This window comes from Strix uralensis, chromosome 3, assembly GCF_047716275.1.
Source record: "Strix uralensis isolate ZFMK-TIS-50842 chromosome 3, bStrUra1, whole genome shotgun sequence".
Classification (NCBI taxonomy): Eukaryota; Metazoa; Chordata; class Aves; order Strigiformes; family Strigidae; genus Strix; species Strix uralensis.
In genome coordinates this window covers 61,065,201-61,077,610 of record NC_133974.1, presented here as the reverse complement: position 1 = coordinate 61,077,610, position 12,410 = coordinate 61,065,201, and the positions used below count along the sequence as shown (strand labels likewise).

Below are 12,410 nucleotides of genomic sequence, written 5' to 3'. Positions count from 1 at the left end.
TCACGATGAGTAAATATTATAGGTGTTGTGTACAAATTGACAGGAGACCTGATTGAAATAGTATCACAGTTGTCTAGGACTCAGGATATCTCAAAGCAAGTCAGAAGGAAAAGCGGGAAGAAATGCTGTTTCTGTTGGGACACACTTGAATTTATTACTGACCTAGAGCCGGCTATCAGACAATTGGTGTACTAGCTTGCACACACATAAGGACAATGCAGCATGCCAAATAATTGCTAATCACACTAGTAGTGCTTGAAGTAATTTGCACTTTCTGCTAGTACTATAAGACTGAAAGCTGTTTTTAAAAAATCAAAATTACTAAAGCCAACAAGTCACTGGCATGTATGTAGAAACAAACACCACAAGAAAACTGAAAACCTCCCGTTCTATAAATTTCTATGCCTGTTCTGTTAAGTTTTACTGAATTTAAATTGGTTCTGAAAAAGACATCCTTGTTAAGGGCATCCCAATTAGGACAAGACTGTGTTTGTATTAAAGTGTTATTTAATGGATTGATGGACACTACCTTGAATGAGTTTTACAGTGTGCACGAGATCTGTTGATCCTAAAAGAAGGAAAGATCTGTTGGTTTTAAATGGCTATAATTTTTGTTTCTTTGCCTAATTTGGTAGGAGCAGTACATCTTTATTCATGATGCCATTCTAGAAGCTTGCCTGTGTGGAGAAACTGCCATTCCTGTCTGTGAATTCAAAGCTGCTTATTTTGATATGATTAGAATAGACTCTCAGACAAACTCTTCACATCTCAAAGATGAGTTTCAGGTATTCACAGTTCCTGCTAACTCTTCATGTGACATCAATTTTCTTGCCTCTAGATACCTTTAACTTATTTGAAGGGAAGGGTTTTTCAAATCACGTCTATAGCATTGGGTCCCTTACTTTTAGTCCACAAAATAAAGCACCTGTGTTTATGTGCTTTGCAAAGTTGTTTTAAATATGGAATATCCTCCTTTGAATAAAACTGCAGTAAATATCTGTCAGGAATAAAGAGCACTGACTGGGAACCACAAGGAGTTTTGGCTTGCATTTGCACAGCTAAGTCATAGCTCTTTAGGGCTCCAAAGGATCCTCTTTGTTTTATTCCTTTCAGAGAGGATGGTGTCATGCAGAATCTGTTCAGTGGTACACAGAGCACCTTTTACACCTGCAGCCTAACCCCCCTTGAAAAGCCCCAGCATGTCCATCAGACAGATAGGAACTCTTATTTGCTAATGTCTTTTTGGTAGTGGCTCACGTTTTCCCATATTGCAATATTTTAAATTAAAACTTGGGGAATCTCGAGTTCATTGTCTGTTAGTTCAGCATGCTAAAGCGAGCGTCCTCTCTCCCTTAGACCCTGAATTCTGTGACCCCTCGCCTGCAAGCGGAGGACTGCAGCATAGCCTGCTTGCCAAGGAACCACGACAAGAACCGCTTCATGGATATGCTGCCACCTGACAGATGTCTGCCTTTCTTAATTACTATTGATGGGGAGAGCAGCAACTACATCAATGCTGCTCTTATGGATGTAAGAGACTACCTTCTTTGTCTGCGTAGTGTGCCATGAAAAGCTGTGTAATATGAGAGAGAGCACTTGCTGGTTTAAGAAAGGGTAATTCTTTCTTACTGTAGTGCCCAGTAAAACAGTCCTAACGAAGAAGAGTCGGGGGAATGGGTGAGAAACCCCACCAGCTTGTGTTGCTTGTTCAGAAGGTTTGTTATCTTTAGTCTTTTGCATCTTTGTGGGACCCACTGGAAATCTCCCCTTTTTGATATCATTATGTAGAGTTCTAGTCTCCAGCCCTCCAAATCTCAAATCTCAGCAGGATCTCAAAAATCTGCTGTTTGTTCGGAAGTAAATATTGCCTGCCTGAGCATGAGGTTACTATCACTATTTTATAAAAAAGGCTATGTATACTGAGGCAGGAGAGACAGGGGAAGAAGTAAAAAAAATTGTTTCTTTAGCATGTTTGGGTATAGTGTTGGGGGTTTTGTTGTTCATATTTTGAGTTGCAGCTCTTTATAAAGTTGAAGTTTGAGTGACAGAAGTATTGTCAGGGGAAAAAGTGAATTAATGGGAAAAATGGAAGTGAACCTGCTTATAGTTGTCTGATCGATAAAGCAGTTCATCACATGCACTGTCAGATACCTGCCTATGTCTGCCATTAGCATTTCCAATGTTAGGCCCCTAAAGCCACCTTAGCAGTAAATAGTTAAGTGGCCCGATTTCCAGGAGCATCTCCCCTTCTGCAAAAATTCAGTGCTGTCAGAAACTGCAGTGTCAAGAAGAGATGCTGGAATAAAATGGTTAATAGCAGCAGAAATCATCAGAACTGAAGGATATATTCATCCCAAAGTTCTGCCTGAGCTAGTGAAGGAAAAATTTGAACTGCTAGCAAAATGCAGTCCCTAATCTCACAATTGGCTATTTTGCCAGAAAAATAGAGGAGTAGCATGTGTGAGACCAATCTATTAGGGAATCACTGGGGCTGAATGGATGAATTAGAGCAGTGAGCAGAATTTTGGTAGCAACCAAAATTGTTTAGAATTGCAGTTAAAATTACATTAAGCACCTGGATAAAATTGATGTGCTGTGGACCAACCAACACAGCTGCACAGAGAAGTGTGGTTTGGGGAGAGGAAGACAACGCAGGCTGAACGACTGGATGGCAGGGGGACTCTGAGTTTGTAACTGTGTGACAGACAGGGACAGGAACCAAGCAATGTATTAATAGATGAGCAATCAGAGGCAAGTAAGGAAAGACAGGAATGGTAGTAATGAAAGGAAAAAGGCAGGAGAAAAAAAGTAATATATTACAATGAAGGCATATAACAAAGCTGTAAGTACAGGGTTAAAACCTTGGGCAATGAAAGCTTTGTCTTGACCTTTCTCTTCTGTTTTTTTTTAAGACTGATTTATGCAGAGAGGGGCCCCACTGCTGGGCAAGGAATGGGACTTTCAAGAGCAAAACAGAAATGGAAACTTTCCCCTTTCCACAATGTACTTGTCCCTGTGTTCCCACAAGAAGGTGTCTGCTTCCCAGTGTGACAGCAGATCTCCTGCCTGTTCTTTTGGAAAACCTGATCATCTCAGACTCAGTACACTCTCTCATCTCGGGAAAGACCAGAAATGATGGGGAAGAGAACTAGGAAAACACAGCTAGTACATGTTTTATTTCTTAAAAATACAAGGGAAGAATTGATATCGGCTGTTCCTCTTTGCTCTCTGGGCAGATCTAGGAAGCAGGACAGAAGCCACTACTACCCCAATATGCCTCCTACGTTAGAAAAGGATAGTAAACAGATAAAAAAAAGACAGCTTCCTGATTCTGTTGTCAAACAAGTACTGATGCTAAAGACATTAATTTGTTATCTTCACAATTTATAGCAAGTAGAAGGGTGAAAAGAATGGGTTTTTTTCCTTCTGGGCCTCACACTATGCTCTTTGAGGGTATGTCAATATACTGCACATGAAGATCCCTCATACTAATCTTCAAACAAGCAAACTTCCATACCAGAAGTGGTTTAGCTACCCTACCAGGTCTTTCTCCTAGGTTAATTTGCTCTACCTTAATTCAGTAAAACAACAGCCAATCTGCTTTTGGTACCAGCATGGGTGTTAAACATGGGGATAAGTGTGCTGCATACAGGAGTCCCAGCACTTCATCTTCAAAGTGGTGACTCACAATCCCATCCACCTACAAGAATATTCACCATCTTACTCTGTTTCTCAGATTAACCTGTCGGTGCTTCCTTGCCAGTTCATATCTGTATTCCTTCACTGCAGAACTCTTCCATGCATAGTTGCAAATTGTCTGCCAAAAAACTCCTGATCTCTCCTCTTCTGCTCACTGCTCATAATATGTGTGCTGGAGAGAATTAGCCCCTCTGCTATTAGTTGCATCTCAGCTAACCTGTGCAAGGCTGGAAATCCCTATTTGCAGTTGTGTATGACACAGCATACAGAAAATGGAATCTGCTGTAACTTCTGCTTTCTGCTGGAAATGGGCCCCAGTAATCCTGAAGGTCAGTTCCATGGGTGACCCTGTGGCTGTGGCACTGAAACAGAATTTGGGATTGTCCCCAGTTCAATCACAGAGATCACGTGTAACCTGCTGAGGATGGGGTGACCTTCTGAGATATCTGCAGCCCTCTCTGCAACACAGGGAGGTTTTCTGCTCAGTCTCCTGGACGCAGTGCCTGGAGCGGAGTTACCCAAGCCTCAGCTCAGCAGAGCCCTGAAGAGTATCTTCAGTGCCAAATGCATTTCTGAACTGAAATAGGACTTGTCCTGTAACAAAGCAGAAGGCAGACCTGAGCAGAGTAACCTCTTTGTTCTTACTGGAGACAATAATTATTTTTAACACCAGCTTTGGTGAAATCTGGTGTAATTGATGTCGCAGCTTTGTTCTGTTTATATGGTTTTTTCTGTTGCAGTGTTTGAGTGGAAGTTATTAAGTACTTCCTGTACCAGTGCTAATAAAATCGTTTGCCTTTACAGAGCTACAGGCAGCCAGCAGCTTTTATTGTCACACAACATCCATTACCAAACACTGTGAAAGATTTCTGGAGATTAGTGTATGACTACGGCTGTACTTCTCTTGTGATGTTAAATGAAGTCGACTTAGCACAGGTTAGTTTGGGGCTCAAGTTTTCCATGTACGGTTGCATACTTTAATCACTCTGGATCCACTACATGATCAAAATGTAGAGCAGTGCAGTGACTTTACAGTTATTCTCTGCTTTACAGCAACTGGTTAACACTAGTTGCTCAGCAAAGGTTAGGTGAGATGTCTGCAGTGGCATAAGGCAACGCTCAAGTTGTAACTTAACATCTAATTATGCCTGTTCTGCTCTGGTGCAGGGCTGCCCACAATACTGGCCTGAGGAAGGGATACTGCGGTACGGTCCCATCCAAGTGGAATGCATGTCGTGTTCAATGGACTGCGACGTCATAAACCGAATTTTCAGGATATGCAATCTAACAAGAGTAAGCGTTATCGTTACAATATGTAATGGAAAAATACATAATTTTTAATGCTTTCTAGGCTCTTGTGGTTTTTTAATTTTGAATAATAGTAAAATACTAATGTTCTTAAGACATTACCTAGAAAAGAGGCAGTCAAGCATCAGTATCTAATACTAATTTCTAGTACTTTTCTATAGCTACACACTAAGCAGAGAGAGCAGTAAGGTGAATGACTGTTGTCCTGTGGCATTCTCCCTGATGAATAGAAGATGTTTGAGAAGTATTCTGTTTGCTCAATGTACAGTGAAAGAAATATCCCTGTGATGAACATGTAGTGACAGGTATTTAATTCATAGCTTCTGTAAGACGTTTCTCCGTGGTGAATCAGGAACAGGAGTGCTGAGGCTGGTTATGCAACCAGCACCTTCTCAGACTAAGATGCGAAAACCACAACATAAAAGGAGGATTGTTGCACCCTGCAAAGCGGGGTGTGAAAAAACTCTGAAAGCTCCTCTGCCTCTGAAGGCTTCTACACCACTGTGCCTTGACCTACATTTATCATCTTTTTCTCAACTTCAGTAGCAGTGCCAGTCTTTCATTCTTGTTGACTCTTTCACACCTTGCAGCATCTTGTCTTTTTGCTGTCCCATACTGTTTTGCACTATCACAGCATCTTCTCAAACTCTGTTTGCCATGCAGTGTCTCCTCCTTCAGCTCACCTCTGTAAATCACTTATTTATGTTGCCTACACATAAAGAATTACAGATGCTTGTGCCACCGTTACATGTACAGTTAACCAGCAATCCCTATTTTACTTACCATTACTACTTTGATTCTTTCATCCAATACTGAATTTACACTCCAGCAATTGCTATTTGGAGTATACGTTTAACTTTCATTAATGTTGAAGAATAGCTGTGGGGAGAATTGATTACTGTGTATACAAAGATTTTTTTTTTCCTTTTATTTTGGTCACATTTTCATTTTTCAAGTGCAGGGATCAGTTTTCATGTGGCCAGTATTTTCTCCAAACTTTTATTTTGCTTATATTCAGAGCTAAGAAAAACATTTTCAGCTCTTCATACCTTGTTTGGAAACTACAGGAAGCTAAGGTGTAGGCACACTGGCAAATATTACACCATAGTGCTTTTTTTGTTGTATTTTGAGACTTCCGCTTTTTTTTTTTTTTTTTTGGTTCATTTCTTATTTTCACTTTTTCCATTTCTTCTTTTTTACAATGTTTTGATTTTCTTCTCCTTTACTTCTCTTTGCCTCCCATGCCTTTCCACCTTTACATCTTGCTTCTAAATATCTCTCTGCTCTGTTCTTCCTTTTTTTAAGATCTGCATTCCTACTCCTTTTCATCTTCTTCAGCTCCAAGAAACTGAATAGACTATTTATTCTTGCAATTATTGAGGCCTTTCTTTTGACAGTCTAATTCTATTCAAAGCTCTCCCTGTGTAGCATCTAGTACGTGGAAGGCTCAGAGAATGGCAGCAAGGCTCTCATGGTTATTATAGTCTGGCAAAAAGGGAAGACATCAAGGAAAATAGTCATATTTGTGCACCAATATTACTTATTTATAATGAGGTCAGTTCATGCACAGGAGCCAAAGGTATATCTCTTCATTTCTGTAGATCTTAAGACTTTACTAGTGATGTCTTTAATTGATTATTGATGTTAAGGATAAAAACCCTTGGCACACAGAATCTAGGGAATTTGTCCAATTAGAAGTCAGGATAGGTTACATTAGTGATTGATAAATTGTGGATTGATAAACTGTGATGTTGTCTTCAATGTAGTTCCCTTGTTTCCTTTTTTGAGATCTTCCTTGAGCTCAGGTGATACAAATTAATAGAGACCCTACCATGCAAAGTATATACATGTTGGGATCTGTGCATAATATCAACACTTATGTTTCATGTTAATTTTATATTTTGGTTTTCTAAACCAAGATGTAAAGGTGCCATATTGACCTAAAACTCTTTGGTTTCCCTCAGCCACAAGAGGGCTATCTGATGGTGCAGCAATTCCAGTATTTGGGATGGGCTTCTCACAGAGATGTACCAGCTTCCAAGAGATCCTTCTTGAAGTTAATTCTCCAGGTTGAAAAATGGCAAGAGGAATGTGAAGAAGGGGAGGGCCGGACCATTATCCATTGCCTGTGAGTAGTTGGGAGAAAGTCAAATTGCTACTCTTCAAATAAATGCTTATAAATTTGTTCTTAGTTTAAGTTCAAGCAGTATTCTTATGGCTACATTCTTTTGCACATGTCCTTGTTTCTTTTATCTAAAATAAAGTGCCACTGCTACTGTAGGTTGGCTTTTGGTCAACTTTCAAATTTGTCAAAATACCATGGGAATTAATATTTTGGACATGATACTATGGTGATACTGTGTGTTGTATCCTTCTGTTCATAATAGCGTATTTTTCAGGTACAAAATGTGTACAGATCCATTTCTTCTGTATGGTTTTAGTAAAGAAGTCTTTTAACTTTTATAGTTGGTTTTTTTGTATCTCTTGCATATCATGTGTTGCATTTTTTCCAGGAGGTCTATATTTTGAGGGTTCTAGACTGAAAACTATGGATATATGAAATCAGAGAAAAGTTCTATAATACTATGCGTGATCCTAAAACTACTGTTGGTAAATGACTGCTGGCTGCTTATCTGAGCCTGATATTTAAATGGGAGCTGGTTTGGAAGATTTGAATAGGCAGCATCTTTTTCTCCCTAAGCAGAGAATGACCAATCTCTCTCCTACCTTGTTTAAAGTTTAAAACTTAGGAATTGAATTATGTATTCCTCCTTACTTTTAAAAAAAAGCTTCTGTTTAAATGTTCAGAATTAAGTTGTGGCCCCTTTCTGCCCACCCCTCCTCATTATCTGTGGAACCTTAATTTCTTTGAAATGAAGATTAAAATAGTTCAGAAGCGTCCACAAAGGTCAACAAGATATTGAATCAGTGATGTCTTGGCATTACTCTGGCTAGATAATCCTCATAGTATAGGCTAATTTAACTGAATCTCTTTCCAGAACTACGTGGAAAATGTTGTACTTCCCATTGAACTTGATTTTTGATTTTTGATGTTGCACTTGCCATTGAACTTAATTTTTTATTTCTAATGCCTATGTAAATCAGGCTACAGCCTAGCTGGGCAGCATGGTGGGATGTAAGGGCAGAATTCAAAAGAAGTAATTGAGAGGAAGATCAGAAACAGCAAATGTCTCAGACCAAACCCACTGAAGCTGTAAGGAGATTGCTAAAGTTGGTCTCCCTGTGGGACTCACGAATCACTTACAGAGTGAAAGAACAGAAATGCATTTTGATTGCTCTCTTACGCCATAGTGACATTTAACCAGCTCTTTTCCTTGTGTACAGAAACGGTGGTGGCCGGAGTGGGATGTTCTGTGCCATTGGCATTGTGGTTGAGATGGTAAAAAGGCAGAACGTGGTGGACGTTTTCCATGCCGTGAAGACTTTGCGGAACAGTAAGCCCAACATGGTAGAAACTCCGGTAAGCACCAGCCCATCAGGGTTACTGCAAACAGGCAGGGAACCAGAGGTTCTCTTCTTGTGTAAGCTGCATTCTCAGTCCTGTGCCCACAAAACAGAGCAAACCTATGTTGGGCCACAAGAAGAAAGGGGCATTTATTGAGTGTACACACAAGTCAGCATCATGAGAGGCCAGGCTAAGCATTTTACACTACTTTTCTTGTAGTAGCACCATGCTTTTCACAGTAAACATTCTGAGTTAACAGAATGCACTTTAATCTCCCAAAATAACCTGCTCTATCTGAAGAGAAGTTGCAGCGGGTTGTGCTCACACAAACTGTCTTGAAATTTTACAGAGCAAGGCATTTCTTCTTGGTAAGGAATAAGCTGTAATGTCCAGATAAGTAGCTGGTGATGTGAATATTTTGCTTCTTAATAACAACTGCTACTTTGGAAGCTGTATTGAATAATGGTAATGTTTGTTACACAGATTTGTAGTAGTCAGAATGGTACCTCAGAACTTTAAAATCAAAGACTTGGATCTGGTATGTTACAAATTAATACATAGAATCATAGAATCATTGAGGTTGGAAAAGACCCTTAAGATCATTGTGCCCAACAGTTAACCTAAATAATAAACAATAAACTAATATAAACAATATGAGCTTGAATTAGCAAAACCACAAGACTAAATATTTGTACGTACATTGCTGGAACTCAAAATAACCTTCACTCTTCTGGTCCATCTTTATGCATACAGTATGAGTGCATATCCATCCGTGTGATCATTTCAGTCGTGAAAACTGAACACTGTGGAAAGTCCTTAAAAAAATTCTCCCGAGTGGATTTTTTTCCTTCCTGTAGGTAAATGTAATGTGAAAGCAGGTTAGACAGTGTTTGGGAGTTTCTGCCATTTGACTCTCACACTGCCAGCAGCCAGTGTCACTTTTCAGCCAGATGGCTGCCTACAGCATAAAAATCAGGGATGCCAATTGAAATTAAAAATGTTTTGCAGTTTATGCATAGTGAAAATTGCTTCTGACCTTGTGAACTTGCATACTGAGCAAAATGGCTGTAGCTGCTTCTTCCCATATTGCCCTTTTTTCCAGGTGTCAGTGTTTCCTTAGTACCAAGTAGTTTCTGTGGCATGATTTGCTAAATTATTATGCATCACTTCCATCCCATGCCACCACATAAATTAAAAAGATAGTTAAAAAGTTAACAGAGCATCCTGTAGCAGCAGTGACATTGGTCTAGGTGTTGCTGGTTTTGCAGCAAATACTTTGCAGTCTGCTGTGCCATAGATGTCTGAGACACAACATATTGAATTGCTGCCTGGATTTTGGTTCACTGCTGTGAAGAAAACAGGTCAGATCACATGGAAAATTACTTGTGTCACTGTAAAGGGAGGCCAAGGTAGATTGTGTGTGTTTCTGATAAATGGTCTGTAAACTTATATTTCATTTCAAAATAGTCCTGAATTCTATTGTAGCTTTAATCTGCAGTTACTGAATTTCCGTAGTTACGTGTTTCTGTTGTGTGGGTTTTTATTCAGAACTCTTGAACAGCAGCAGCTGTTGAGTCGTTAGTTAGAAAACAAACCAGGAAAACCAATGTATAACACTGTCATGTGCCCTACATTCAGCAACATGATCAGATAACAAAAATGAGCAGCGCAATAAAGCCTTTAAGATATCCCCACCACTTCCTGCTAATGGATCACACTGGCTTCCTTTGCAAACTAAAATAAATCACAAAAGCAGATTTGTTTTGTTAGGTCGCAAGGACAATAGAGATTGAATTAATTTCCTTGTTTTTTCTTCTCCTCCTTGCCCTCTTCTCTCTCCTTCCTCCTTCCCTCTCCCCCAGTATCAGCTTTGAACAGCAGCCTTGTTAAGGAGAAATACGAACCATGATGAAGTTTTGAGCTTTAACTTCTCATTTAAATGTGCATCTGATCTCTTGGATGTTACATCGACACAACTATACAATGGGCTGTGGGCCCAGAGCAGCTTTGTGTCACAGCTCTGCATTCCCTAGCTATTCCCTGGCTGTCCAAGCAGCATGCACTGGTTAACTGCTCACTATCAGCTAACTTAAATATAAATGGTATATCAGAGTTGAGGTCCTTACACTGCAAGAATACTGACTGATAGGAGAACTTTTCATGTTTGATAAACCAGTTCAGAAGCTGAAAAAAATCAGAGAAGCAAATCATTGCATTTCATAGTCAGGTTTTTTTTCCAGTTTGTTGGTTAGGGTGAGTTTTTAAATCAGAGCTGGCAATATACTTGTGTAGTAGGAGGAAAAAAAAAGGAAAACCAAGCACGTCAGGCTTGAAGTTAAAATTGCACAGTAGTTAGCAAAGACTTTTCTTGTTTGTAGATATTCCTGCTAATACTTTAGACTTTTAATTTAACAACTTTTTCTCCTCTTTCCCCTTAAAGGAGCAATATCGCTTCTGCTACGATGTTGCACTGGAGTACTTGGAATCCTCTTAGTCAGAATGGATGTGACAAAGTCCACCAAATACGTGAATCTCAATAAGCTGTTTTGACAACAGTTCTTGATCCTGTGAAGAAAGATTTTAGGGGAAGGGGGGGGGGGGGGGGGGGAGGGATTTTAAATTTTAAATGCAAAGTATTTTTCTTATGAAGTTGTGTATCTTAATAAAAGAACTCAATCTGTTTCTATGCTTGTATACAGTATTTAGTGCCACATAAATACTATAATGAAAACCAGAGTCAGAACAGATTTGCGCAAATTAGGATTTTTCAGTGTTTGTATATGCAGCTGTCTCTCAATTACAGTAGAGCGACCATCTGTTGCATGTATCAATATTTCCTATATGGTATTAATTTTTCTTTTTTTTTCTTTTGATACATTGTTAAAGTACAATAACAGTGGAAATTGATAGTGAGGTTCATTCTTTATACGTTTCAAGTGTTGCATATATATATTATATATAGTAAAAAAAAAAAAAACCTGGCTTATTTTGTTTTAATGTGCAATGATGGCTGGATCACATAAAGATCTTTATAAAGAAACTTAAACATAAGCCAAAGACTCAAGTGTAAATATGTCTATATGGAGAAAGCACATGTATTTATTGTTTACTTGCATTCCTTTTTTGATGGCTGAAAAAAGAAGAATCATTTTTCTTGAAGAAAGCTTTTTTTGCTGAAATCAAGTGTAAACAATTTTTGTAGTTTATTTTTTGTATGTTTTAGTGTAAGTAGAAGACATACTTTTTATGCATAGACCAAGAAACATTGGTATAGTGGTTTTGTTGTGTACATGCTTGTGATTCAAATCCATGTAAACAACTCAGTTTTAGAAGGTCTTTAACTACAGGACCAAAATCAAAACATTTTCCTGAAAATGTATAGTTTTTCACAGTTGCATTAGTTAAGTACTGATCAAAAAACTATGTAAGAAAGGGCAGACATCAAAATGGTCTTGCCTATGACTTGCACAATATTGGAAGAAATTTTTAAGCACCATTAAAATTGTAAGGGTACCAATTGTTTAAGAAAATATTGAAGCACAGGTCAACAGGAGAACTGCCCGACAAATAGATAGCTCTGCATATGCCCTTCAGGGTAAAAAAGTATTTGTTTAGCAAATTGTAAAATTAAGCAATGTTTATTTTGATGTTTACGAACATGTAAGCTTTGCTTCCAAGAAAGCAAAATTTGAATAAACCAGTGCCAGATTCTCATTACAGTTGTGGTGTACAAAATATTACTGTGCTTTTCACTTAGCTTGTATCCATTTGTTCACAAGGCTTCCTATATTTTACCAGCTAAAATCATTCCAGTCTCTTGTTGGTCTTTTTTAGAACTGACAGTAATGATAAGGTGCTTTTAAATAATCTGTAAAGTAAGAGTGAATTAAACTTTTATTTAAAGATTATTTTATATTCTTTCCTATTTTGATACCCT

At 38.6% G+C, this 12,410-nt stretch overlaps 1 protein-coding gene across 7 annotated transcripts in view; it reads left to right on the top strand.

The window, feature by feature from the left end:
- The window catches only part of PTPRK (protein tyrosine phosphatase receptor type K), a 418,363-nt gene extending 406,176 nt beyond the window's left edge, over positions 1-12,187 (top strand). For all 7 annotated transcript variants that reach the window (XM_074862468.1, XM_074862473.1, XM_074862472.1 and 4 more), the window contains 7 exons: positions 636-785; positions 1,357-1,530; positions 4,504-4,635; positions 4,867-4,992; positions 6,972-7,135; positions 8,353-8,488; positions 10,914-12,187. In XM_074862468.1, coding sequence (XP_074718569.1) covers positions 636-785; positions 1,357-1,530; positions 4,504-4,635; positions 4,867-4,992; positions 6,972-7,135; positions 8,353-8,488; positions 10,914-10,967 — 936 coding nt within the window. In that variant the 3' untranslated portion in view covers positions 10,968-12,187. The remainder of the gene's footprint in view (positions 1-635; positions 786-1,356; positions 1,531-4,503; positions 4,636-4,866; positions 4,993-6,971; positions 7,136-8,352; positions 8,489-10,913) is intronic.
- Positions 12,188-12,410: the final 223 nt, after the last annotated feature.